This window comes from Pempheris klunzingeri, chromosome 13, assembly GCF_042242105.1.
Source record: "Pempheris klunzingeri isolate RE-2024b chromosome 13, fPemKlu1.hap1, whole genome shotgun sequence".
Lineage (NCBI taxonomy): Eukaryota > Metazoa > Chordata > Actinopteri > Acropomatiformes > Pempheridae > Pempheris > Pempheris klunzingeri.
The window spans coordinates 19,397,592-19,424,631 of record NC_092024.1 but is presented as its reverse complement, the minus strand read 5'-3'; the positions used below and the strand labels follow the sequence as shown (position 1 = coordinate 19,424,631).

At 41.3% G+C, this 27,040-nt stretch overlaps 1 protein-coding gene across 2 annotated transcripts; it reads right to left on the bottom strand.

The window, feature by feature from the left end:
- stxbp5b (syntaxin binding protein 5b (tomosyn)) lies at positions 1-27,040 on the bottom strand. 2 transcript variants are annotated; one of them, XM_070841717.1, is made up of 28 exons: positions 26,599-27,040; positions 25,001-25,098; positions 21,119-21,200; positions 20,687-20,787; positions 19,491-19,625; positions 17,314-17,377; positions 16,485-16,568; positions 15,656-15,779; positions 15,325-15,403; positions 14,513-14,667; positions 14,229-14,301; positions 13,233-13,380; positions 13,070-13,137; positions 12,901-12,941; positions 12,294-12,514; positions 11,861-12,039; positions 11,345-11,470; positions 10,933-11,084; positions 9,657-9,719; positions 9,510-9,566; positions 9,368-9,415; positions 8,226-8,276; positions 6,863-7,102; positions 5,197-5,554; positions 4,893-5,058; positions 3,963-4,074; positions 3,564-3,784; positions 1-3,476 (listed from the first exon to the last, which is right to left on the bottom strand). In XM_070841717.1, exons 1-28 carry the CDS (start codon positions 26,740-26,742, stop codon positions 3,435-3,437), a joined length of 3,432 nt encoding a protein of 1,143 aa, XP_070697818.1. In that variant the 5' UTR covers positions 26,743-27,040; the 3' UTR covers positions 1-3,434. The 2 variants fall into 2 exon arrangements, with proteins under 2 accessions (XP_070697818.1, XP_070697819.1); XM_070841718.1 differs by lacking the exons at positions 8,226-8,276; positions 9,368-9,415; positions 9,510-9,566.

Genomic DNA, 27,040 nt, shown 5'->3' with positions numbered 1-27,040 from the left:
TTATGATTGGTTTTACATTTATTTTCCATTGCACAATAATATATATATACTGTATCTACAGTCTAAATTGTTTGTGGCAGCAGATTAAGTCAGACATCCATGTGAAATTTATTTTAATAAAACTGTACAAAAATTGCCTACTATGAGAAAATACTGCAACTCCACAGATATTCATCCCAGAAGACAGACAGATGGATGGAAATATGGCGACTGAGAAACCCTTGAGCTCTCCTGCACGGTGCTGTGAGCCTAGCTTCGATTTCTATGCATTTCTACAGTGCAGGAAAAGTAAGAGTTTTCATGAAGCAAACAGTAACATAAACAGATGTACCAATAAAATAAATATAGTCTCTCACACTTATACAATTGGCATGATCAAATGAAAATGGGACACGCTTCTGATGTGTGACGAGAACTCCAGTTTTGTTCAACATGGTGGTAAATACAAATGTCAGAACAGACAATCTCTAAGAGGGATAATACATGGTTGTTTCAAGTTTGTAAACACTTAATATCATGCATCCTTCAATGTGCAATAAGAGACCATTTAGGACATATATGTTGCAAACTGAAGCACTTTAAAGTCGAGGCCACACTTTGTAGAAAGACTCAACGGCCCACCAGGAGGAGATGACCCTCCTGCAGTAGCAAAGCTTGAATCTGAGATGAGCATGTTCAATATATAACCAGAAAATGTTAATTGTCATGTCTGGGTGATGGATAATTATGCACGACCATCGTTTGGACATTAATGGGAGTTATTCTATCCCGAAATGACATTAAAGGTACTCATTTTTAATATACTATTGAAATCAAAAGTATATATATATTTGTTTTCAAATATATAAATATATCATAGTATCATTAACCTGACATTGAAAACAAATCTGAGAGTGAAGCAATCAGCATAATTGGCAAATGACATAGATAAGCATAGGTTCTGTCATGTTTTGGTCCTTTCAAAAACAAGAAAATGGGACATGAAAAAAATAAAACACGCTAAAAATCATAACAAAATTATTTCAAATACAAAAAATAGTGCAAAACCCACATAACTGCTCTTTGAAATGGGTTTATCTCAGTAGTATACAGGAGTAGATTAAAATCAGCCAGCTAAAAGTGAAGGGTTTGATTCCAAAATGCTGTAAATCCACCTTGGATAAAACATTTTTGGTTTATTCGATAACTCAACATCTTTCAAATATGCAAGATTTAATACTCTAAAATCTAAGAAAATGGATAAAAACTGTTCGACCTCATGCCTGCAACCATTTTCCATGAGTCGTTTTACATGATTTTCTTCGGTGGATATCTCATTTTGAAATGAAACTCTCCAGATACACTTTGCCTGTCTTCTGAATACACGTACAGCAGTTTGGGTAATAAGGGTGGTAAGAAGAAGTTAAAGCCAGTCTACTATCCCCTCCCTTCACACAGCAGACTTCTTGACTTAATAGTGCTGTCCAAGGTATCCACACTGACTCTTACCATTTGGGGAAAAAAAAATCAAGACAACTCTGTGAAGTTAAGCAACTCTTTGGTGTCGGAAAAGAACATGGCCGCAAGCGTACAGTATGTCTCGTTGCCTGAACCTGCACTGTCAGATTTGTGTCCAGCTGTCCCGTTATTTACAACATTTGGCAGCAATCTGGACCGACAAAGTCTTGTCTCTCTTTTCAAAATAAAAGACCGACAGATAATGCTCCTACATTGACACAAATAGCAGCATATCCTTGCACCTCATGAAAAAGAAATCTAATTACAATAGAATTCTAGTTAATCACATTGAAAAACACTGTCAAGCAAAAACAAAAACCTCAAAAGACCTATTGTAATACACTGTATCTATGTAGTACTATAAATATTAGCGCCCATACACATATTCCTGAATATATGTATGTTCACAAACACACAGACATACACATAGGTAGAGGTTAGCATATATGTGTCATGAGGCAAAGGCAGAAGAGAAACAGTTTTTAAGTGAATGGTTGAGAGAGATGACCAGTGGCACTGTGTCGAACACTCGGTGGTGCTTGGTCATTTCTACTGGCAGCTACGAATACAAAGACAGCATTACCATTTTAATTGTGCCGTATGAAACACATGCTTTTTCCCTACACATTGAGAAACGAGACAAAAAAAAAAAAAATCAACTTCAGCAGTGACAGAATGCCCAACGGAAATCTGACTAATCATGTATAGATGGAATCTTTATCACAAAAAATGTAAAATTGTAACCAAAATATGCATTTTTGCTAATCATATTAGGGACAATCTTTGTCTTGCCCTTCATCACACCATCCTTCTCATACATGACTTAGCTACAGCCCCTTGAAAGCTAGAAGAATATAAGACCTTCAGGGGTTTTCCAGTGTATCAACTCTTAATTTTTCTGATAGATCAATGTAAACTCGTCATCAGGGGTAAACATTTTCAGCACTTTTTAGCGCATTTAATTGACAAAAGAAAAAAGTAAAATTGAATGCCCGACGTACACACTTATTTTACTTTCTATCTATTACACCGCTTCAATAAATAATCTAATTTAAAAGGAAACCAAAGTGACTCTCGGGAAACGTGCCATTTTACTTCCTCACCTAAAACAACTTGGTTAGAAAATGCTGTAAAAGGAATGGTCGGTAATTAACTAGTGTACTACCAGCCCTTATTCGGTGAGAAGCAATAGATTCATCATTTCCCTGTCTATTCTCTGCCGTTCTAAGTGCTTGAAAGGCCCTTCCTGGACAAAAACATGACAAAAACAGACTGACAAAAAGGACAGAGGTCAAGCTCTAAAAAATAATTTAGACCAGAAAAACAAATACACACAAGTCCTTCACTGATTCAGTCATTCCTACAGAAACTTACATCTTCATTGAATTGATTAGATTTGAAGGGCAAGGGGTCATCAGACTTTTCTCCTCATTTAAGTCCACTGTGTTTGGCAGACACCGTAAAGGGAAGAGAAAGAAAAAAAGAACAATTGCAATCAGGCCACCACAAGTACATGTTTTGCAGATTTGTCTTTCTTCTTTCAGAACAAAACAGCAGGGTGTGTAGATATATATATATGAGATATATATGAGTGCATGATTTATGGATATGAACGGTCCCCTCTCTCCTGTTCTGCGGACTGGTGTTGAATGAACATCATCACTCTCAGGCGAAATGGAAAGAGAGATTCCCAAGGGCTTCTCTTCTTCCATTTCTTTCCATTCTTATTACGTTGGGTCGTCCAGTGTCTACTCCGCGGCAGTCCTCCAGTGACTGAGGTAATGCAGAGTGCATGATATTGTGCTGAGAATAAAAGCATGAGTCTGTTGAGCAGAACCCCCCGTGGAGAGAAATAGAGAAGAGAAGAAGAGGGACCTGCAGCTCCTAAGAGACACTGGTGTGCGTGATTACAGAGTCCGATGCTCCACACGCTGCCATCAGAGCTGGTACCACTTCTTATCTTTGTACTTCAGCATCATCTGAAGGGAGAAAATGGGAAAAAGGAGAGTCAGAAATAAGGACTTCACCTGGAGAGAATGTTTTGGGGGCTGAAAGAAATGGCGTACATGGTGAGCATGTTTGGAAAAGGACTCTGCGCTGGCCATCATGGCTGCCGTTCTTTCCTCTAGCTCGCCCAGTTTCTGCCCTCTCTCGTCCAGGGCTATCCGAGCGCGGGCCAAATCTCCCACAACCCCAGACGCTGCACCCTTCATGCCCTCCATACTCCCTGGGCCAGGGATGTGCTGGGCCAGGCTACGGGACGCCTTACCAGCAGCTGTTTCACCAACTAACAAAGAAAAGAGAAATCCATTTAAAGTGTTAACAAATTCCAACATCTTCTAAATTCAAAGTAAAATCAAATAGCACCATGATGATTAAAGGAACTGTCCTGTATGTGATGTAAAAGTAAACAGATTGTTAGGCTGAAAAAAGCATGACTTGATACTAGGCCATTCTGTACTCACAGAGGTCCTCCCTGTCCAGAGACTGAGCTCCTCCGCCAAAAAGGCCTTTGAAGAAACCTCTGTTCGGAGCCTCTGGTGTCTCCACAGGGGTAAATAACTCACTGAGCATCTCCTGAGAAGATAGAGACGTCAGAACATGTCTATTTCAATCTATATTCCCCGTAGAAATATGGACTGACCTATAAAGTATCACACTGTTAGAATCAAATACATAGCATGCCATTTTAATATGAAGTGCACTGCAAAGCGATGTGCCTTCTTGTGTGTCCGTGTTTCCTCTGTCCCTCACTTGATATTACGTCCGAACAGACAAAGATCACAGATTTCTACTTGTCCGTAGAGGATGCTTGGTGTAGGGATAATTGGTGTTGTGTTGCAGAGCCCAAAGATACTTTACAAGCATAATTCATAATGAGAAATGACATTATAATTTACAGTGCAGAGCTGGTTCAAGCAGCTGGACAAACATAATTAACTGTGTGCTGTAATTACTGACTCCCTACATGGTTTTGTTTCTGATTGCTCAATTACGGCATTCTACGGTCTCTTATTTCTGTATGTAACAGATCATCGCTATGGAGACAGTTCGGAGAGCTGAAGCAATTAAATAATTTTTAAATCAATGAAATAGTTTTGTTTCAAATAGTTGATTTCTTTAGTGCAAGGTGTAATAAGCAGTATAATTTACAACGAGTGGGGGATATTATGGCAAAACGAAGCCCTTCGGGGTGTTTCTTGACATCACCCTGTTGGGGTTTGTTTTGCAATAACGACCGGCTCTCTGTACATTACTCCTTACTTGTCCAACATTAAACATTAAGAGCACCACATTCTGTCTCTTCTCCACACTTGGAATTATTGGACCTAATAATGAAACATGAATTGTAATTTTTCACAGTGTAGCCCATTAACTAAGTATGAGTCTCTAACCTGCAGGTTATCACAGGTCTCCTGGCTATAAGTGATCCTCTGGATCTCGGTGGGGGAGGTGAGGTACAGGGCCTGACCCAGATTAGAGAAGCAGAACGTTCTGGCTATCCGCATGTCTGTCAGCGGCAGGTAGTTCACGTCCAGCAGAGGCCTTAGACTGGGCAAACTGTGACGGCCCAAAGAGGAAACGTTATTTCACATCACATTTTAACTTAAAGAATTATGCTGAGCAAATGTAGTTATGATCATATCAGATATGTTGAAAGAAGATACAAATACCGGTAGGAGCAACCAGAGATCATACCTCAGAGTCATGATATGCCCGTTAGCACAGAAACAGGCGATGCAGTTGGCTCCACCCATCAGCACAACGTCAGCCCTCAGCACGAAGGAGGTCTCTGTGATGTTGTGTTTGTAGATGCGGGTTTGGGAGGGCATGGCCACCACCTTGGCCTGTTTCTCCGAACACAGCACTGCGAACTGGGAATCTTGACCCTCTTGTGACGAGGGAGGGGAGGCTGGCCTGCGCTTCCGGCTCTTCTCCTTCTCCTCATCTGAGGCATTTGGGTCATACCATGGCTCGTAGGAGGGTGGCAGCAGAGTTCCAGTGGCGTCCAGCACGGCCATAGTCAAAATGTCTCCTTTGAGTGTGACTAGAGTGCCTGAAGAATGAATATCACAGAGGGTATTGCTTTTACTTCACATTACCACAGGATATCAAGCATATCTTTACTCTGAGATACATTCATTAATTCAAGGTCAACCAAGAGCACAGCAGAGCGCGGAAAGATATATTCATTTGGAACATCTGCAAAGCCACTGTGGCTGGAAATAAAAATAAAATAAACACTTCCACTAGCCACCAGTTTCCTCCCGTCTTGTGCTCTCCCTAATGTATTTGATTCGCCTTTTTCCCTACATAAGGCTTAAAGGTTAGAGAAAAGATCTGTACTTATATATGGTGCAATAAAATGATTCTAAAGCTAGCATGACATTTCACTTTTTGGTGTGCAAAAATACTGGTCTGATCATTCTTCACCCTGTTTTTACTGAATGGCTTCCTTTAATATTTAAGCAATGCAAATGTTACAAATCATCAAAAGGCACAGTACATGACTGAGTGTACTTTATACTTTAAACCACTTTATATGACCACCATTTAAACTCCATTTATATTGAACTCACTAATACTGTACTAAGCTTTCAAATTCTGCTTAAAAGGTAATATATACTGCTCTACAGCACAAAATTGTGTCTGTGGGGCTTTGATAATGTAAGCTTGTTAATGAATATACAGTAATTAACTCAATCGTAACTTCACAAAGTGCAGAGACTTCTGAGATTGAAAAAGGATCCTTTGGCTGTACACTGTTTATGGAAACAAAAGTCCTAACACACACACAGACAGATTGCAAGCAACCACAGTTTCCGTTTGTCCCTCTCCTCCACCACTTCCTTCCTAAATTTTAACTCCAAGTACAAGACACCACAAAGACATTTCAACTATGAAGGCCAGGAAGGGCCTTGCAAGGTTCAAGATTCAAGATTCACTCCGCTTGTACCTGTACACTCGTGTGAAACTCTTTGGCTAGAGGCTCTGTTACAGAAAAATGTATATGAAGGAAAAGGATTTAAAATAAAGGATATGTATGTGTATATATATCATATAAATACAAAAATATAAAAGAGCCTGACATCATATAACAGAATGAAAGCGATAAAAGGTGCTTAATGCAATCAATGAAACGGTGCTTATACACTCAGTAGTCAGATATTGCATGGATGAGTCTTAATATTGAATGATAATAAAAAATGTTTATGGTATAGATATTGATCTCCTGCAGCGGCCTGTCATGTTTCATAGGTCTAGGACACAGACCGGAGGTCTGCCTAGGTGCATGGGTACCTTCTATGTCCCCAGTCACAGGCAGTTCCCCATCTGGTGAATCAAGTTCACTTAAGCTTCTTACCGCAGGAGAAGATGCCAACTGGTTGCTGCAGCCTCTGGTCCCCACCGGGCGGCAGGCTGAGGGCCACCATCATCACAGTGCCCTGGGTGGTCCCCACCAGTAGACAGGGGCTGACCAGGCTGTCCGTCTTCCTGGGGAAACTCTCACAGAAGTGAAAGGAGGAGATGGCCTCTCGAGATTCTCTGTCTATGCTGGTTACACTTGAGCTACGTGAGCGGGTGAATGAGTTATCCTTGGCATCTGGACAAAAGTAGTGAGCAAAAAAAGAAAAAAAAAAATGAGGAAATTATTTGAGTCAAAACAGAGGGGTAATTAGTTTACAGAGGACTAGGAGCAAGAGATGTTATTTGCATAAAATCCACCAGGTCCAAACTCAGTTAACATGTTAGAGCAAAGTTCTGCTTCTATGTGTTTAGTGGAGCACATCCTCAATCACATTCACATATTTTATAGACGTCCCAGTGCAGAAAAACATCAACAAACACTTCAACTAGTATACACCAAAAAGCTTTTGACATTGAGATGCTCTTGCACAGTTTAAATCCAAGGATGCATTTTCTTCAAATGGTTCCCACTGTGTACTTTTTGGCAATTAAATTTGACAACAACAACATTCTCAATGTGAAAAAATGTGTAAGATATGCATGAACAAGGACTCCCAAGGAAGAGCTGGTATTTGAGGAGCAAGAATTATTCATGCCTCATTAATGTGCTGACGACAGCTGAAACACAAGCTTTTACCCTCTTTAAAAAGCTAATGAGGGATGCCAACAGAAGCACAAAAAGATTTGTGACACAGAGGCTAATCACACCGCCCGCCATGTGTGTTCTTCACAAAGAAAAACTGTAAACAAGAAAAGCAAGATTTTTAACACAGTGCAATCAAGTCTTTCTCAAAAGGAATGAAACAATCATTGTGAGAGGATTAGTGTCATATGTCAACCCATTCAGAATACAAGCCCCAGCAGTGGTGGGGGTTAGTACGCAGTTACCCCAATTCTGCCCACGTCAGACCATGGCTGGTCCACTCACTGGAATTGGGGGCTGACTTAGTTCTACAGACGGCCCTCTTCTGGCTCATCCTGGCTGCCGCCCTGTCTTTGTTCATATAACAAGAGCGCTTCTTATACGTGAGAGAGCGCAATCGTTGGGACCTCTCCTCTGCTCACAGTGCAAACAGAGAGAGAGCATTTGTCTCATCTTACAGTGCACCAACATGCTATTGGACAATGAGTAGTTCTCTTGCTGAAGTATTTTACAGCTATACATTTAATGCAACCAAAGCAGAACAAGATTCAAAAGGACAACCTGTAGGAAAATGTACAGGTTATTAAGAGGCTGAAATTCAGTAGTTGTGGCTTACCCAGGTCCGGCTTTTGCTCGCTAGACGAGCTAATTTTCCGTGACATCTTGGCTGTAACACAAACAAATACTCCTATTTTATGAGGAAAGAATGAAGGCTAAAATGGAAACGTTAATGTTGAAAAATCAACGATAATTCAAATATAGTACAATATTCCTTAATTATCATGTCAGTAATCTGTGACACTGTTTTTACTGTGCAAAACAGTGCTCAAGATTTTGAATCAGTCTTAAGAGTGGTGATGGATACTACAGGACAACAGCTGAGGACATGTATAAAGTATATTATGACATACATGGGATAGTTGTGCAGTGTGCAACAAGACTGTATTGCTTTAAGAGGGATATCCTGATTAGAAAAACATTTCAACTGATTTTAGTTGGTGCTTTTAACTTTGTTGCTTGCTACCAAGAGCACTGCCAATTTAAGTATTAAACCCCAAAAGTTGCCTGTAGCAGTCTATAACCACCCTTAGAGAAACCCTGAGAATACAAATGAGGCAGAGAGGCATCACAGACAACCAGAGGGCCTGTAATGTCAAACAAAGCAAGAGGCAGACAAGAAATAAGGTAATTGCAATTCAGTGAACAAAGTTATGCAAAGAGCGTAGGAGGAGGAAAAAAAATCAGTGGGTAGCCAAACAGTTAACACTGAACTGAAACCCTGGAATCAGAAACACACACAGCAAGTGTCTTCAATTGAAGAGAAACAATTCACATATACATCTAAGTGACACTGTTAGACATTAGTACTGTAGAGAATAAGGCATGAAGCAGATTTTCTATGCTTTTGAATTAGTAAAAAAGTAGCATTTGCCAATTCGGTATCATATTTTCAATCCAGAGTTGTGGAGCAACATCTTACAGCATTTTGACAAAAACCTGCATAGAAAATCTGAGGCCTGAAATTCGAAAGATCTCCTGTCATGCATTTGATAAAGAATCCTGATTAATTTCATAAATCAGCTACTGAACCCCCAAACCGTATGATTAGTAAAAATACATTACTCGAATGCACTTCTTTCTTTCATTGGCACAAGATGCACAGATTGACGTAGGATTGAGGCACAGTGTGGTTAGAACGCTGTCATTCAGAGAGAAAGAGTGAGTAATCAGAAAGAATCCATCTGGATGATACAGTACCAAAGTCATTGGCAACCGTCTTGGAAAAGCGTCTGCTTTTGAACTTCACTAGAAATAAGGTTCAAAAACACAAATCAGATAACTCCGGCCATTATTAAATGCTGAAAATGAAGGGGACATGCAGCTGTTAACAATACAATACCCTTCTCTATGAACCTCTGTTTTCGTTCATCATCTGAATTGCAAGGTGAGGTAGATCCTACATGATAAATGTTAGCATTTAAAAAAGATTTCAAAATAGCACAAAGTTCTTTTTTGTATGAAGCACTAAGACATCAGGGAAGCTTACCTGAAGTAGGAGATTTACAGCGGTCCTCTGAGGTGTTGGACCCGTCGTTGGAATCACAGAGTGCTGTGGGAGCCACAAAGGTTGTAATTAAACACGGCTGACATAGATCTACTCTTGGACTACTCTCAGCAAGTCTATGCCAAGTCTTACAGTATTTACTACAGTGAAAATAAAGGATCACCTATTTCAAAGGCAAAGGCAGGGACAGGTACCCTTACAGTGTCCTAAATAAGCGGGTGGCAGGGTTTAAAGATGCACTCCCTTACTTTGTTAAAGTACCCACAAGTTTCAAAAATTCCTCTCAGTTCAGTGTGGATGCTTTTACAAAATCAATAGTTAGCTTTGGGGATTTTGGGACGTTGTATCAAAATCAGGGAGTGCATCTCTATGAGAAAAAGGGAAGGCTTAGAGGAAAGAAATTATACTGTAAAGGGGGAAGAAATTCTGACACAACATGACTTACTCAAGTGAGATGAGCGTAGTTTTTTCATAGACTCAGTATACAAGTTAGAAAGTCTGGACATGCAAGACGTCACAGTTGGAATGTCTTTACCAAATCACAGAGAGAGACCAACAGTAAAAACAGTGAAACAGAAAAAGGACTGGACATCATAAATGAGTCTCGGAGGCTTGCTGCTGGATTTCCCATTATAATTAAACATTAAAAATATAGCTGTCAGTTTGAAATTCTTGCAATGTCCATGGATTAAAAACTGCTTTTCATGGCAGAGAGCCCAAATAACGGTCTTGAATCGAGCACCAGGCCACCGAGACTGAAAAGAATGAATACAAACTGTGAATGACTTGATGATACGGTAGAGACAAGAAAAACAGTAAAAGACATGGCAGAAATAAATAGGAATTATGCATTATTTCATAACAAAATGAATCAAAAGGAAATGCTACAGCAGCACTGATACAGCATTGACTCTGGCTGCATAGATCATGAACCATCATGCTCCACAGTCTTTGGTCTGTCCAACTGAACAGATGGAGAATCTGTCAGTGATGCCCCCTGTTGAGGGGCAGGAGCTACTGCAGGGGGCGGTGCTCATGGTGCGAAGTCAGGGCTGCTGCCAAGTGTCAGCCCTGCATCCCTTACCCACCTCTAACAGCCAGAGCCAGAGCCGTTCAGCTGATGGTGTAGTTTACTTTAGCAACTCAGAGAAATATGAGCTAAGTAAGAAATATATTACGTATGTATTTCAGGGTTAATATGGTTAGTCAGGACTTAAATGAGGGGTGACCAACAGAAAAATGTGTGAGTGTGGCTCACCTCCGGAGGGCTGTCGTGCTTTGCGTGGGGAGCGAGGCTGCCTCTGATAAGGGTCAGATGGGCTGTACAGCTCCGATGTGCCCATGTTGAGGAGCAGACTTTTCTGGAGGTAGTCCACCACAGCCAGACCATTACTGTTCCCAAACACCACGCTGAAGCACAGAGCGGAAGAGAGACACAGTGGAATCAGGATTCAGATGCTATTTTTGCACAATACGGGCAGGCTTCATTTACAGTTGCACCATACAAATGGTCAGCTGCCTTCTGTGTGACAAGATACAATTAAAGTTTCTTGATGCACACAAATTTAGCATAAATACACCAACTGGACAAGGATAACCACTACTATCAAGACATGAGTGGCCACAAATTGATGTGATCTTGTGTCAAAATACTGGCCGTGCAGACTTACAGCCCATAGGAGGAGTTGATAGCCAGGCTGGTGATTGGCTGAGGTGGCTCCCCGCTCACCCACACCAGCTGGATCACCAGCTCCACCTGGTAGCCCGGAGACTGCTTCAGCGGGGAGCTCCGCACCCTGCATCAAACACACGGCAGGCAGAAACAGCAGGCTGCACTTTACACTGGAATGAATTATCACCCTCTGGCTAAGCCACACTGACAATATCATAAATTTTTATTATTGTTACCCCCCCCCCCCCTTCCACCCTTACTGTCAAAACATTTTCATCATTTTAATATTTTTATAAAGAGGATTATTTTCCCCTGGTGTACTGATGTGGAAGTTTTTTGAAGGATTGAGCAGTTGACTCCTAAGAGTGAATTGATGACTACATCACTTACTTAAATGACTTTTCTGACACCAGTTTATGGTCTGTTCAGTGACCTGCTTCCCAATGTCTTAACCAACTGAGATCAATTCAAAAATTTTGGAAAACAAAGAACAAGAAAACTTAATTGTCCGTACTGCAGGCATGGTATATTGTGCCGGGGTCCGTCAGAAGAGTTGGTGCCTGTGGAGGGCTGAGTGGGAGGCTCGCTCTCCTGAGGGCTGGAGGAAGGATTGGGTAAGGTGGGGGTCTGCGCCCCTCCTGGGTCAGGGGAGTCCCCATCGCTAAACTCAGATTGCATCCGCACCTCCAAAAGCTAAACACAAGAGATTATATGTCACAAAAACACTCTCTCTTGGACATGTTTCACCGTCAGCTCTTCAATCATCGTGTATCTCTTCTGGCCGTGGGTGAAATTATGTCAGAACTTTTTTTTCTTATGCTGTCTTGCCCTGAGCTACAAGGTAAAGGAGTCTGTCTTTTGTCAGATGCAGCTTTCAAGACAAAAATTACTAAATAATATTTGTCCAAAATATTTCTGCATGTTTCTGACAATGACTGTTTACCCACCTCCACAACTTCAGTGGTGATTTCCTGTTTGCTGAACCTATAGATGATAACGTGGGCAGACACCCCGGCCACACAGAGCATCCTGCTCTCAGGGCACCAGGACAGGGTCTGGATGGCAAATGGGTCCTCCTCTACTATGTCTGTACTTGGCTTCTCCTCCTTGCTGCGAGCCCTCTCAAAAACCTTGGCAGTCTTCAGCTTGTACAGCACTTGAAGCATTACTTTGAGAAGCGGGTAAAAAGAGGTTAGAAAGATACGGTGATTGAGTGACTCAAGGTTGATGAGCAGATCAGAATAGCACATGATGGATCAGATACGGCATGCAATCTTTGATTTGCATTCTATACGGTATCTGAGCTAATGTGGAATCTAGATGTGTACTGCACTGGCTTTTAAATGTTTCATTTATGCAAACATTAGTGTCATTTGTGTTTATTTGATGATACGGATGTGTCTATTATTACTGTGGTGATTGTGCATGTGTACGTTTTTAACTGTAACCTGCAATATGACTTCACTTTTAACTAAATATGGCACAAAACCTGCATCAAAAAGGATTATACATAGCTTCATAGATGAATGAAATAAAACAAATGAAACTACTCACATGCAGAAGCATCCCAAAATTTGATCGACCCATCAGCATGTCTATTAATAAACAGAGCAAAAGAACGACAATTTGTTCACTGTGACAATACCATGTTTGCATGTGAATGAAAGTCAGTGACTCATAGTGACAAACTGATTAATTCATTTATTGATAATTAGTCACTAACCCAGTGATTATGATCTCTGGGTAACTCTGAGTGCCTTGGCCCCAGTTTCCTCCACTAATGGGCCATTCCTGTGAAAAGGCAAAACATATGTTGAATGTATTTATAGGAAATAGTTAGTAAACCAGTACATTTCAAACTTAGATTGCACAGAGCAGTAATTTACCTTCTTGCTGTAACCTTGTCTCTTTTGCCGGCTGCCGACAGAGTAAAGTGCGGGAATAAGTTCAGCAGGGCAGTCAGCAAAGTACTCACAGCAGGTCACTGGTGACTCGTGGATAGTCAGAGGATATGGATTCTCAAATATCGGGTACCTGTCGACACAACGTTTCATAGGTTAGATTTGAAATGTTCATAGTATCTGCACTTGCTGCCAATCAATGACTTTGAATGCTCTGACTGAACGACCAAATGTCCACCAAAATGGCTGTATTATAATTGTATATTTTTTATTGTTTAATCGTAGTTTTAAGTGTTTCTTTTTTTTTAATTAAGTCTAATTTTAAACACTTTTAAATCAATTAACCACTCCGCCTGCAAACAGACTTGTATATAGCAGTAGGTGGGTCTGTATATACAGTACACTTCAAACTGTGTTACTGCTGCTATGCAGATATTCAGTGAGTGAGTTGGGAGGGATTTGAGGATTTGGAGGCACTGTGGGGTGTTATAACAAGATCTAGGATTGCATCTTCATCTTTTATGTTTCCTCCAATTTATCAAGTTAGCTAGGTGAAGTTCGGCAAGATGCAACAGCAACTTTTTAAGAAAGGGAAAAGGCTGGGATTGGGCATTAAAATGTTTTTTAACCATATAATTGACATACAATGGTAAACAGAGTTGGAATATATCCAGGGGAAAGGGAAACAAACATTAAGATTAAAGTAAAACGACCAGAAGGCTTGACTACAAAACAATTCTCTTTGGTAGATAATTTAATTTAAAAGTTTTATTTTTCAGGAGACCTTAAGGGAACAGGAGTAAGTCAAAAACAGACATAAGTGAAAGCTCTTGTGTATTCTCATTATATATTGGTACAACTGCAGAGAGATTATCAGAGATAGATTATCACATACTGTGTGCTTGATCCACAATAACCATAGTCTTTGATGCAAACCAAAAATACTCTGGATAAACTATATTTAGAAAGCATAATAAGTACCCAATCTGTCCGAGGTCTATTAGAACTAAATCCTTCTCCAGGAGGACCACCACGGCATAAGGTTCCTGAAAGTCTGGCAAAACAAAAAACAAAAAACAGCGTAATGTTAACAAGGATAATAATAATAATAATAATACATTTTATTCATAATGCACTTTACATTTGGAGGTACAAATCTCAAAGTGCAACAATTAGTAATAGGATAGTGATGTAATGTCTGTGAGCTACTACAGATTTTGAGGAAACAGAACAAAACCTGTCCAGAGCGCAGTGTTGCAGCTCACCATTTGGATATGGAGTTTCACACAGCGTTAGGAAATCCACAATGGGGTAGTCCATCTCCAGGACGGCAGTGCTCTTTCCATGCATCACAGTCAGACAGGCTCTCCTCCCTACTGTATCGTAAGACAGGCCTCCAGACAGGACCATGAATGGGTCCCTGAGATCAGGAAACACACACATACACACAAACATTTTAATTGCTTATTCAATGAATGTCCAGTTGTTGTGAAAAGCTACTAAGTCCATTCAGTGGTAAATGGGTGAAGAGGGACACCAAAATTTTTACTGTTGTGCTTCCTCTGGAGATACTTTGCCCCCATTTCAAGAGCCTCTACGACGGGAGGAGCCTACTTTTTAATTATCATGACAACTATATTAATCCCTGTCCTCTAATACCTGAGGAAAAATGTAAGGGATAATTAGATCAGCTTCAGTGAAATAGTTAATTTTTTTATGACATGTTTTATAGGAACGCTTTCTTTTTACTTTGTGACCTTGAAATAACAAGCTTGTTCTCTTCTGATAATGATAATTGTCTGAACAGTGATCACAATATAATTAACTTGTGACCCTGAATGGAGCAAATCATTTGTCATGATCAAAAATCATTCATCTAACGATCAAGCCTGAGAGAACACAGAAATAATTACACAGGACATTTCCGCCTCAACCGGAGATCGTAAACACGACTAGCCTGTGAGTTACAAGCTGCTGACAGAATAACAGGAAAGTCCACTTTCAGTGCAGGATATGGATTTAAACCGGAGTCAGTTAAAGCACAGGATGGGTGGGGATTTGCTGCCATCACACTTACCCAGCCCTTGTTGTTTTGTACTCCACCTTCAGAATAGGCTTGCATGGTTCTGGCTTTTTTCCATCCTTAGGCTGCTTTCCTAGTGGAGGTCAAAGGGCAAAAATGCATTTAATTCTAATTTGCAGAGGCACAGTGCATATGGTGTATAAATGCTCCTGTAAGCACAAAGACATGCTGCCACAATCCATCTGTTTTCGTACAAGGCACACCTCTAAGAATGGACTGAATTTGAGATACAGCGCTTTTAAAGACATAGTTGGCTTCTATTCAATATGCCATGTGTGCGCGTGCTCGAATAAACAATACAACTATGTGTATACAACATTCCTACCATGTGGTGTGATGATCTGTGCAGCCTTGGCTGGGGCTCGTATATTCCATGTGGTCAGAGTGCCATCAGAGTGGCTGCAAACAAACTGTTTACCCTCATGGTGCCAGGCGACTGAGTGGATCGCCTGAAAGACACACATCAGCACATCATCAGAGTCAGAAACAAAGTGCATGCAAATTTTACAGCTGTGCAACCAGATGATTTGTAGAAACTCTGTCTGCAGCCTATTTAAAGGATAATTCTGGGTTATTTTATGTTTTTCTTATTGTCAGCAAATGCCAAGGCAAGACCAAAACCAAGACTATGTTAGTCCATCTCTCATTACTTTCTGACTTCCTCAGACTGTCTGGCACCCAAGCCCATTTGTTCCTTCTGAAGACATACGTCTTATTGAAATGGATCACAAATGAATATTTCATGTTTAAAGATAGTGTTTTAGGAAATATAATTTCCCACAATAGCTGGGAATTGTAGTTTTTAGCAAAAGTGACAAAAGTAAATAGTGTATTTGTTCCGAAACAATTTTCGGGATGCTTTGAGAAAATACTTCTTAAAATATGAAAAGAACTTGATCACTTCATGTTATTAGCACAATAATCTGGAACATTGTTTAACCACCTGATTCCAGTAAAGTACATGAACAATAAACATAGCTTCTCTATGGAATACTCAATCGATAACAAAAGCCACCCAATGTGGAAGCACTTGTGACAAAACATTTGAGAGTCACTATTCAATCACATGGGATGGAAGTAACATTCCACGTAAAAAAAAACAACTAAATCTAGTATCCTCACAAGAACTGAGTGGAAGGGAAATAACGTCTTACCTCATCATAATTGTAGCGGTAGTCAGCTTTTTTGCACTTCAAATCCCACAACACCACTACCCCACACTCAAATCCAATCAGAAGCTGCAATAACAAGAGAAGCAAAGCACAGCTTAGCTGATTGCTGTGAAACCACATTCTGCACATATTACTCAGCCTGGAGTTAACTCGACTGTACCATCAATGTCTGTGATATTCAAAGGATGGTTGAACTTTAACAATACTTTGGATCTATGACATTTTCTTTAAAGAACCGTGTAATTTTATACTAATTTTAGAGAAATAGGCACATTTCTAACACAAACTTTGTGTTTAAGTCATTTAATGTCTTTCTTATGTTCACCTGAAGATTCTGGTACAGTTGTAAGATTGTGTAAAGTTTACACACAGTAGTTTATTTCCAGAGATTTGCTTCAATCTTAATGACTGGAAAACTCCCAACTGATTCAAATGAGATCCACTGAGTGGAGTTAATATATTTATATTTCTTAAGATTCCACTTTGTTCAAGTTCAAGCAAGTAAGTATTTGATGAGCATTAGCAGGGCATGCACATGGTAATGGCCACATCCTTCACTTACACAACTGCACCTTTTCCCTTTGATTTTGATGTTTACCATTGACGTTTTAATTAGCTGAAAATGCTCTGCTATCATTCTCTTGTGTAGCAGCACAAGCCGTACTGACATTGTGCCGTCTGCACCACAGCAGTTATCCACAGAAAAAAACACCACCAGATAACATTAAGTTGTAGTTTTCTTTTAGGTGTTTGGGCAGAAATGTATCTCTGGTCCACAGGCTACAGTATGTGGTGGTCGGCTACCAGTTACCTTTCCTTCATCCATGGGGTTATCACTGATGTGCACCACAGGCCCTGGGTGTGTCTTGGTGGATCTGTGCAAGTTTTAGGGACAGAAACAAGAAGACAGAGTGAGAATGTGTAGAATGTTTATTAGAAATACTGGAATGTAGTGTGGAGTGTCACACATATTAATACCTTCAAGGCCCATCTTAAACAATGACCCAAGGTACGTCAGACCTGTGAGCACTCTTAATCTGATATGCTGCATAATCTATTGCATCCTTTTTGTACTTGTGTATCTTCATATTTGTATTTTAATTATGTCACTTGTAATGTTTTCGTCTTGTGTTAAATTAGCAATCATGCTAACTCCGGCATGTTTACATGTAGTGTTTTTATGCTGATGTTCATTACAGAGCGTTATCCCCATCAAATAAACAAGTACAGCAAAATAAATTATTACTGTTCTGCAGATTTACATGATGCAAACTTCATGAGTAAAACGTATCTGATGAATATTGTCTAAAACATAATGTATAGCTTTAAGTGGGAGAGACAGATAGGGAGGCAATTAGGGAGGACATCCAAAATTGAAAAAAAGAGAACAAAAGCTGGAATCTCTGGTTGTGCATAAAGAAAAAGTTGAAGAATATAAGATGAAAATGTGCATCAGTGCACCAGAGAGAGACATGACATATGAGGGAGACAAACAGAGAGAGAGAGGGAGAGCAGGGTCACATGAGGGTCTATGAGAGATTATAGTGTGTTGAGACAGCATCACCGTGGCAACAGAGCAAGGGGCACGGAGGAAGTGAAGGTCTGGCCTAAAGAAAGTGTTGCTGCCTCTGAATGGAGTCTGGCTCCAGTGGCTAATGATCTCATTGCTGCTGATGAGTCGATACAGTCGGAGATGTAGCAGTGAATAAAAGGCAGGGATGGACCGGAATATCAACTCCAGGCAGTAATCACCACATGATACAGAAATACAGGAATAGATAATCATCATACTAAATGTATGTATACAGTGTGTTCTACTCTCCTGAAAATAATTTTTTGAGTGTTATTTAAAAACGGTTTCTCCCACATAGATTTTAGGTAACTGAAACCGTAGGGGAACACAATGCACACAAACAGTAATGAGTATAAGCTGAGTTTAAGTGGGCTAACTTTCCTCCCACTACAACACTGAATCTGATCATTAAATCCATAGGTTGTTTCTGTCCACTGCAGGAGACCTAGAATGTGATTTCGCGAGTTTGTACAGACGGCAAGTTATGAAGAAAGAATGGAGCGAATATCATGTTTTGAATTTTCACACGACAGCCAGGAGTTCTTTTGTTTAATCGTTTGCACAGACAGACAGCCGAAATCATTCCCCATGTCCACTGTCTGTTTCTAAGACATTCGTCTGGCCTGATGGCGTACTTTGATGTTCTGACACTTTCAACTTCCAGATCTAAAACAGAAATTTATCAGATTACCACAGCAGCCTCACACATACACGACTTTATACTCTACCTCCAATTTTAGCTGCCAGTCACTGTCTGAAATTCTGTTTTTTTAGCTCACTGGTGGGTGTGCTGAAAAGAGCAACCTCAAGTGTTTTGTTTTTCCTGAAAATTATTGTCAAACTATTTACTTTTCAGTGATCTTTCATGCACAGAATTAGGCACTACAATACTATTAAAACCAAGACATTTGAAAGTTAGCAGTCAATGGGTGGCACAGATTGTTATCCACACAAATCTTTTTTTACCTGCATGTGGCGCCTACCAAGTTATATCTGAACCCTGCAGGAACTGCACTGCCACATTCACCTATGCACAAGGTGTGATGTAAAATTCCTTGTGATCCTTAGAGTGGGTGTTTTACACGGGGGAGTGGGTGACACAGGGTAAGTCAAAGGGGTTACCAAGTGCGCACTTCCTATCACAGATGTTCGTTAAATCAGGCAGCAAACACCTCCAGAAGTCTCAACAGCAAGCTCTGGCATGGCAGAATCACCACCTCCATACCGCCCTCACAGTGATCAGAGCTACAGTATTCTCGGCTTACAGGACACACTGTATCTGCAAACACATTCCTTTGCATTTCAGAGTTTCCTGGTTGAGTGTCAACTCACACAAGTGCACAAAGGAGATATGCAAATGGCCAGTAAGTCAAGGAAAGGAAAAAGAAAAAGACAGTTGCAAAATCCACACTCACAGTTCGATGGCTTTGTTCCACATGATGACGTAGCCTGAGAGAGTGAAGGACTCCACGTTGACAATGTGGATGTTTCCTCTTTCTGTGCCGATGTAAAGCCATTTACTCTGGAAGGGCAGGTGGCAGTATGTGATTCTGCAAGAGGAGATCAGGATCCATCACAACCAGGCTTTTCATTATCTCATGACTCAATCCCATCAAAGACTCACCCTTGTCCCTAATCATGCTGCTCCGACTGGAAGGAGTAGCGAGTGACTAAGATTTAATTACAAAGGCCTTGCTCTGTGTCACACTAATGAACCCAGACTATATATAGATCAGTGGGGGGGGAACAGCCAAGTAAACACTGCTGCCTTTTCTCAACTGGTAGGAAGAATCACTCAGTCACACAACCACATTAACATTGTCAAATGGACAGAGCTGATGTTAACTGTTTAGTGTGTCTGACTGTTTATCTGTCCACACATCATATGTGATGTCTCAGGTGATATTTCACGTGATTTTGATTGGACATGCACATTTTGACTCACCTTGGACTTGCCTTGCCTTTTTATATTACAAAACAACTGACTGACCAATTAAAGCCGCATTAATTGATTTCATAAGACACAAAGGGTGAAAATATAACCTCTGACTCTCACTTTACAAAGTTGTCACGATGAATGACACTAACATTTTCAGCTTCCTGAATGTAAGTCCAATATTGATCATTGCTGTTTTGTTTAGTTGTTTAACACCTATCATAAGCGCTACATAAATCAACATTACTATTATAACATGTTTTTTTTGCTGAAAACAGCTGCCTGCTCTTCCTGACAACAGTTGATGAGAGCAGAATTTGCTGTCCAGAAAACAATTTGTTGTTAATATACAAATGTATTGATGAGCACAGCTTTAAAGGTTGAAAGGTTTGAAACTTTGAGGAGAAAGCTTCCAAAGCCACAGGTAAGGCTAGAAGACACTGGTATTGTACCGTTACCACATGGATTCACTTTGCCTGTTTGGTTACGTTACCCACGTTTTTGCAGAACCACCAGAGCACACTAATGCATTAAGACCTGATGGCTGCTAATTATACACTGAGAAACATTCGACCAGCTGTGAGGACTGTTTCCAAATTTTGTTCACACTTCACAGAGTGACAGATGCAGCGTCACTGCAAACAGAGAAGCAGAAACAGGAACATGTCACTGTACCTCTCCCTGTTGAACTTGAGAGAATGCAGGATAGCGGGGATTTTTTGCCTCAAGTTCCACAGGTGGATGCTGTCATCAGCTAAGGCACTCACCAGCGCCCCCTGCAGTGAGGGTCAGAGACAGGGTTATAAGAGTGCACAAAAACACCTTGCAGCTTGGTCTAGACTGTTTTATGTGGCTGTATCATGAGCACAGAAGCGTGAGGGGTGTAACAGAGGCATGTTGGTCACAAAACTAGCATTACTGTTTAATCAATGTGTTCACTAACAGTTCACACAACGAGAGGTGATTCACGGCTGATAAATATAGCACCAGTGTTTATGGTACGTGCTAGAGAGAGCATGGGCAGACAGATGCAGGAGACCGTGGACACATTTGGAGTGAAGAGGTGAGGAGAGAAAGCCAAACAAGGAACAGGTGATGACAACAAACCTCATTGATCAGGAACTGGAGCTGGATGACAGCAGCACCGCTCTCATGCTGACAGTAGCACTCCACACCCGCGCGGCCAAAGCTAAACGTCAGCCCAGTCAAGGAAAGTTGGACAGCCGAGAGTAAAGTTCATGCAGTAATGTGTGAAAACCCCTGTCAAACTGTCTCATACAGTTATGCTGAACAATGTCTTTTTCAGGGACAATTCTAATTATTTCCAGCCTGCTCTAGGTGTTTTTCACATCAAAAATAAACACATCTTTTTGTTTTTATAAATGTAAGTTGGCATTTTCAGCTTGCATTCCTTAAGAGGCGCTGGCAACGAATATAAAACAAATCAAACTAGTGAGTTATAAATAAAATCGGTGGACCCTGTCTGCCTTATTTATTCAAATGCGTCAGCCAGTATGACGGCAACATGATTAACTTAACTCTCATCTCTCTGCTGCACTGTTCAAGTTCAGGTCATCTAAATCTGTCCGGTCAAAAACAGCCGGGCCACCCATTCCGCACACAGTACATGTCAGGCCTAAATTTGAACTTTGTGTAAACTAAAAGAAGAGCCAAAATGGTTGCATGTATGGGAGGGAGACTGCGGCCACCGTGGAGCACCTCCATGTAGGCACCAGGGCCGTAATGTATCCCACGAAAACCTTGAAATACAAACAGCACCGAAAGGAGGAGCATAATGAGGAAAAGCTTGTCTACTTCAACTAGCCTTTGATCACTTTCACAGACAGATAGTGTGAGCACTGATCACACACACACACGCACAAAAGGAAGAGGATGCAGCACGAGATCTAATCATAGAGAAAACCTCTAGACAGATGAATTGGCTACAAAGACAAAAAGATGCACTGCTTCTCGAGCCCTTACTGTGATAATGCAGAAGAAAAGCTCTCAAGACAGACAGTTGTGTTCACTATCCGAGTCCATTTTGAGCTGACACAGCATAATAAGTCGGAACAGGATTAACCAAGCTGTGATCAAACAATCCCTCAGTGTCTTAAACAAACTAAGGTGGGGTTGCAGTAGACCATTTCAGGACAGGCTCAACAGTGGGCATCCCTTCTGCAGAGGGATGGTGGAAAACACAGACTTTCAGACTTTCAGACGGCGCCAGTCGAAGGCTGTTGGCAACTGAACTCTCATTCGCCCGTGACCTTTCTGTCCAGTTTTAGCTTCTGGCCCCGCAAGATCTGTACAACATTTGTCAGAATTATTAATGGATATCATGTCTCCACAGGTCCACAATGGAGGAGGAAGAGTCATTAAGTCTGTTTCATAGCCTCTGGTAGTGAATAAATACGAATAGAGCAGCAGTGTAAGGAACAAAAATGTTAATATGTAGCACTGTTGCGTCTTCATATTGTTAACAGCAAGTAGGATCACTTCAACAGCCCTGCAACTGTTAAGATAAGCTACTGTTAATGCCTGCATGTGTTAACTCAACGTGTATGAAAACGCACAGGTGCCTTGAGTCTGAACTGATTCTCATGAAATGTAGGTTAATGGTGTTGCTGAACCAAGCTAGTTTCTAGGCGAGCAGGAAATTACTAAGATGAACCTCAAAACAAGGCTTCATCACTGTGGTGAGCAAGTAGAGCTTTGCATTGGTATTTCCTTCCACGCTTCATGATCAAAACCTTTTAACATGGTCATGAAAGCCACAGGTACAAACTATAGAGTCTGTCAGCTGAGACCGTTTTACACTACAATATCCCCTCATGAGCATGCATGTGGGGCTGTGTGAGGAAGTCAAGTCACACTGGTCAAGTGTGACTTTGCATGTAACAAAACATCTCGCTATGAGGGAAACAAGAAGTTGAAATAATGATTTCTGTCTGTCATCTTTCGGTTGTGTGATTAGATTCAACTGATCTGCAACGTTTTTGAGTGAGATTATTCTTTAGAGTTGCAGCAATTATAGTTTGGGTTTGGGAACGTTGGTCAGATGAAACAAGCGAAACGTGCACATCAGCTTTGGGAAATTGCGTGATATCGTATTGGGCATTTTTCATTTTCTTCTAACATTTAGGCTCAAATCATGAATCCAGAAAACAATCAGCAGATTAACCAAAATTGAAAATACCCATCAGTTGCAGCCCTACATTTCAGGCATCAGATGCAAAACCTATTTTCAGAGACAAATATTGTACATGTTGTTCTCTCAGCCTTTATGAGGATCTCCACTTTGTTCCTGAGAGTTTAAGATATCACACCCTCTCAAACATCAACCCTTCCTCAATCGGTAAACCAACGTGGTTCACCACAGGATTTCAACATCAGCGGGACTTCTTGTGTAGTCAACTGATACTCATCGTGACAGGAAGTTATCTTAATCATGCTCGCTGACAGATGAAAAACAAGAAAACATTTGTTGCAACCTTTCTTGAAGTCTCGGCTAAAGCCTAAAGAAGAGGAAGCTACAGGCTGGTGATGCCGATCTTTTTAACAGTCTCTCTGCAGCGGAGGCTCAGTAAAACAAGCTGCATGAGTACACTGAACTAAAATGTGATGTTATGAAATATTTAATCCATCACAAACTTGAAATTCCCTTTTCCCTTTTAAAAGTTCAAAACATTTGCTCTCACCACTGGCCTCCATCCATGTGTGGGTCAAATTATTTTTAATTGCTGTTTTGCTTTGGCTCCAACAAAAAGCACACAGCAAGTCTGTCTTGCAGTTGCTACAATTTAAGGGCACGTGTATTAGAGAGAGCAGAGGACTGGCTACAGTAACACACTGATTAAAACACTGTAGTAGAGACGGATCTTGTAAAAGCAGACATTTATTGCTTGTAGACACCTCATTGAGCTTATGTCTACTGAGCTGTGGCGGCGTTTCCAAACTCCGGGGGCAATGAGGTGGATCGATACAGCCTGTCTTTTGATAAATGGACCTATTGCCTGAATGACAGTAATCCCATCAGCTCCACCTTGCACATTAAGACAACATGGAAGCAGTGTGTGTTCTCCGGGAGTTGCCCTGTAAACACAATTCTCTCTTAATCTGAAGAGTGGATAAGGACGAGGACGGAGCGACACTAATGAAAATCTAAATAAAGCAGATGGGCCTCACATGCAGAATATCATCGTGAAGGGAATTCCTAGGTTTGCACACTAATAAGCTAAGCCTGACGGCACGCTGTAAACATCACAACCTGGATATGACCAGATTATCACATGCAGTGTTTAAAAGCCAGGGATCCAGGGGCAGTTTTGTTGCTGTGACTCACAGAAGTTGCTTGGTTAGCTGTAAAAACAGATTTTAATCCTTGTATACAAACAAATATAAAACTAACTCCCCACTGCCTGGAGGGGGGTTGCACAGCACTGCAGCTTGATTGCATGTGTGTACGTGTATGTGTGTTGTGCAAGTACAGGGATGTTTACAGCACATATGAAGTGGCGTCCTGGCACAGACTGGGCAGCACAGTTGATGAGGTTGGCTCCTCGGCATATGGCAGAGGAGCTGTTCATGCTACTGCAGAGATACCACTAATGAGCCGGGTGCTCCAGGAGAAGGAGGCTGCTGGCTGCACAGAAACACATCCTACCTAATGTCTACCTCTGAGCCCTGCACTTCCCTCTGTGTGGTTTGGGGCTTATTTTGCTGTGTGGATGACAGGAGGCAAAGACAGGTCACTTACTGTATGAATTCCCCAGGCCTCGTGGAATGCTGAAAGGCAGCTTGGTCATGTGACATTTGCAGAAAGGATGTCCGGAAGTTAAACGTGAGATTGGTGTGTGTTGTTATGTTTGTGTGTGTGTGTGTGTGCAAGTGTGTGTGCGCAAGGAAGTGGAGGATTCGCTAGAATCATTCAAGCTTTACTTTCCTCGTGTGGCTGCCTTCATTTTCCAGTGAAAAAAGAAAGGATACAGCCTCAAAGCTCCAGTCTGAGTCCCGAAGGCCAAGATTTTCTGCACGGGGTCAAAAGCCATTGAAGATGGTTGATATGGGAAGCCATGACGCACGGTCTGCAGAAAAAAGCAGAATTTATATTACACTTCCAGTCAGCTAATCAATCATCTGCAACACAGTCGAGCTGGCATGACTGGAGAAACAACATTATCATAATCTCCAAGAAATATAATCCATCAATGCGGAAAATTAGTCTTATTATCAAAATAAATTAGATAAAGCATAAACATTAGTGCAAATGGGGAGTGGAATATTTTTCTGATATGTGCCTGACATACGTGCAAGCTCAGTCCTGTAAAACACTGGTCAGAAATCTATTTTATCCATCCTAAGGCTGATATTTTCAGCCTTGGAGTGCTCTTCATTGCCAGGATCTTGCAGTCCCTCCGGGCACCAAACTGTTACCATCAGGCATCTATAACTCAATTGTTTTGAGTTGGAAACCTTGCCTAGCCATCCATGAGCTGTGTGCAGCTTGCAGCAGCGTTATGTAACAGGTTACACCATGCCCCTGTGACCTGGGGACCTGACCTGTGCCGCTCCCAGCTGGAGCAGAGGCTGGTGGGTTCCCACTCCGCGATGCTCAACACATTTCACACAGGAGAAACCTTTCAAGTCAGCCAGCCTATTAATCTAACCCGTAAAAATTACATTTGGAGAAATCACGTGTGCTGGCCAGTGAGGCTGGGATTTCAAGGATAAGTTCACATTTTATCCATGCCCGTTTTAAAGCAATGCTCATGTGTTTAATGTAAGTGACAGAGGACAAATCCACAGCCCTGCTCTGTGTGAAAATGCATGCAAATTTAGCTTCACTAAAATAAGCAGGTATCGCCCAAAATTATAGTCATTTTAATACCAAATCCTCTCTTCCCTCAGCAAGCAACTGTCTGAGAAAACACAAAAGGGGAATTTTACACTGAAAAAGAGTGAAGCATTTTTAGATGTCAAACTCAGACATGAACTCTTATTTTTGTCCTTGATCTCTAAATCATCTTTGGAGGGGGATCTCCTCTCAGCCCGCAGGGACAGGAGGAGTTATTGCAGCAGCCAATAAACGCTTCCAGTGTGCATAAGATGTGCATTAAGATAGCTTTGAGAGAAAAAAAAAAAAAAGTGCACCTATTGTTCAGCCCAAAATGGTCTGCCCTTCTTGGTCAACCTGCAGTAAGCTGATCAGGTCAGCTAGCTAACTTACAGTAATGTCAAACAGTGACTGGAGGCGACGATTCAGTGCAATGCAAACAGCCGTGGTGCTGTGACAGCCTGGATATAACCATGGGACACAGCCAAGCAAGGCGGTCAATAATTCACACACACAAAAAAACCAAAAAAAAACCTTTCCCTGTCAATGTCCCCACAGTTAACTTAAGCTTTAATACCTGGACCACATTTCGGGTCTGTTCTATGCGTACAATCATTTAATTTCCACGCCAACGAGGCAGGAAAGACATGAAAACAACGCCAGTGTTTGGTCACGCTGCTGTCATCTGACTGTCAGTGAGCGAAAACAGTCCGTTAATGTCAGCTGCTCTGCTATTAACGAGTAAACCCACCTTGCAAAGCTGAAAATGCTCCGACTGGAGAGTCTCCTGGACAACATCGTTTTCCCTGGGAGTACCCGGCTGAGCAGTGGCGGAGGAGGAGGAAGAAGCCGCTGTCAAGCCGTCCAGCACCTTTCTAATGTTAAACTTCTTCATTTTCCTCCGGTACAGACGCGACGGTTGAAAAAACAGATCAAGCGAGCTACCATAAATTGGATAGAGAGGGGTAGCTGCTAGCTAGTTAGCCGAAATAACGCACAGTTAATATCTTTCTGTATACATCTCACATGTTACGGAGGGTGTTGCCAGCGCACTCTCCAAAAGCACCCGAGTCGCGAACATTGATTTAGCAAGTCGTTTCCGATATGATATGTTAATCCGCCATCTGTGTGGCCAGCTTTGGCGTTATTCGATCGGGATCAATCGTTTCCGTGAGCTGTTTCCCCGGCCAGGG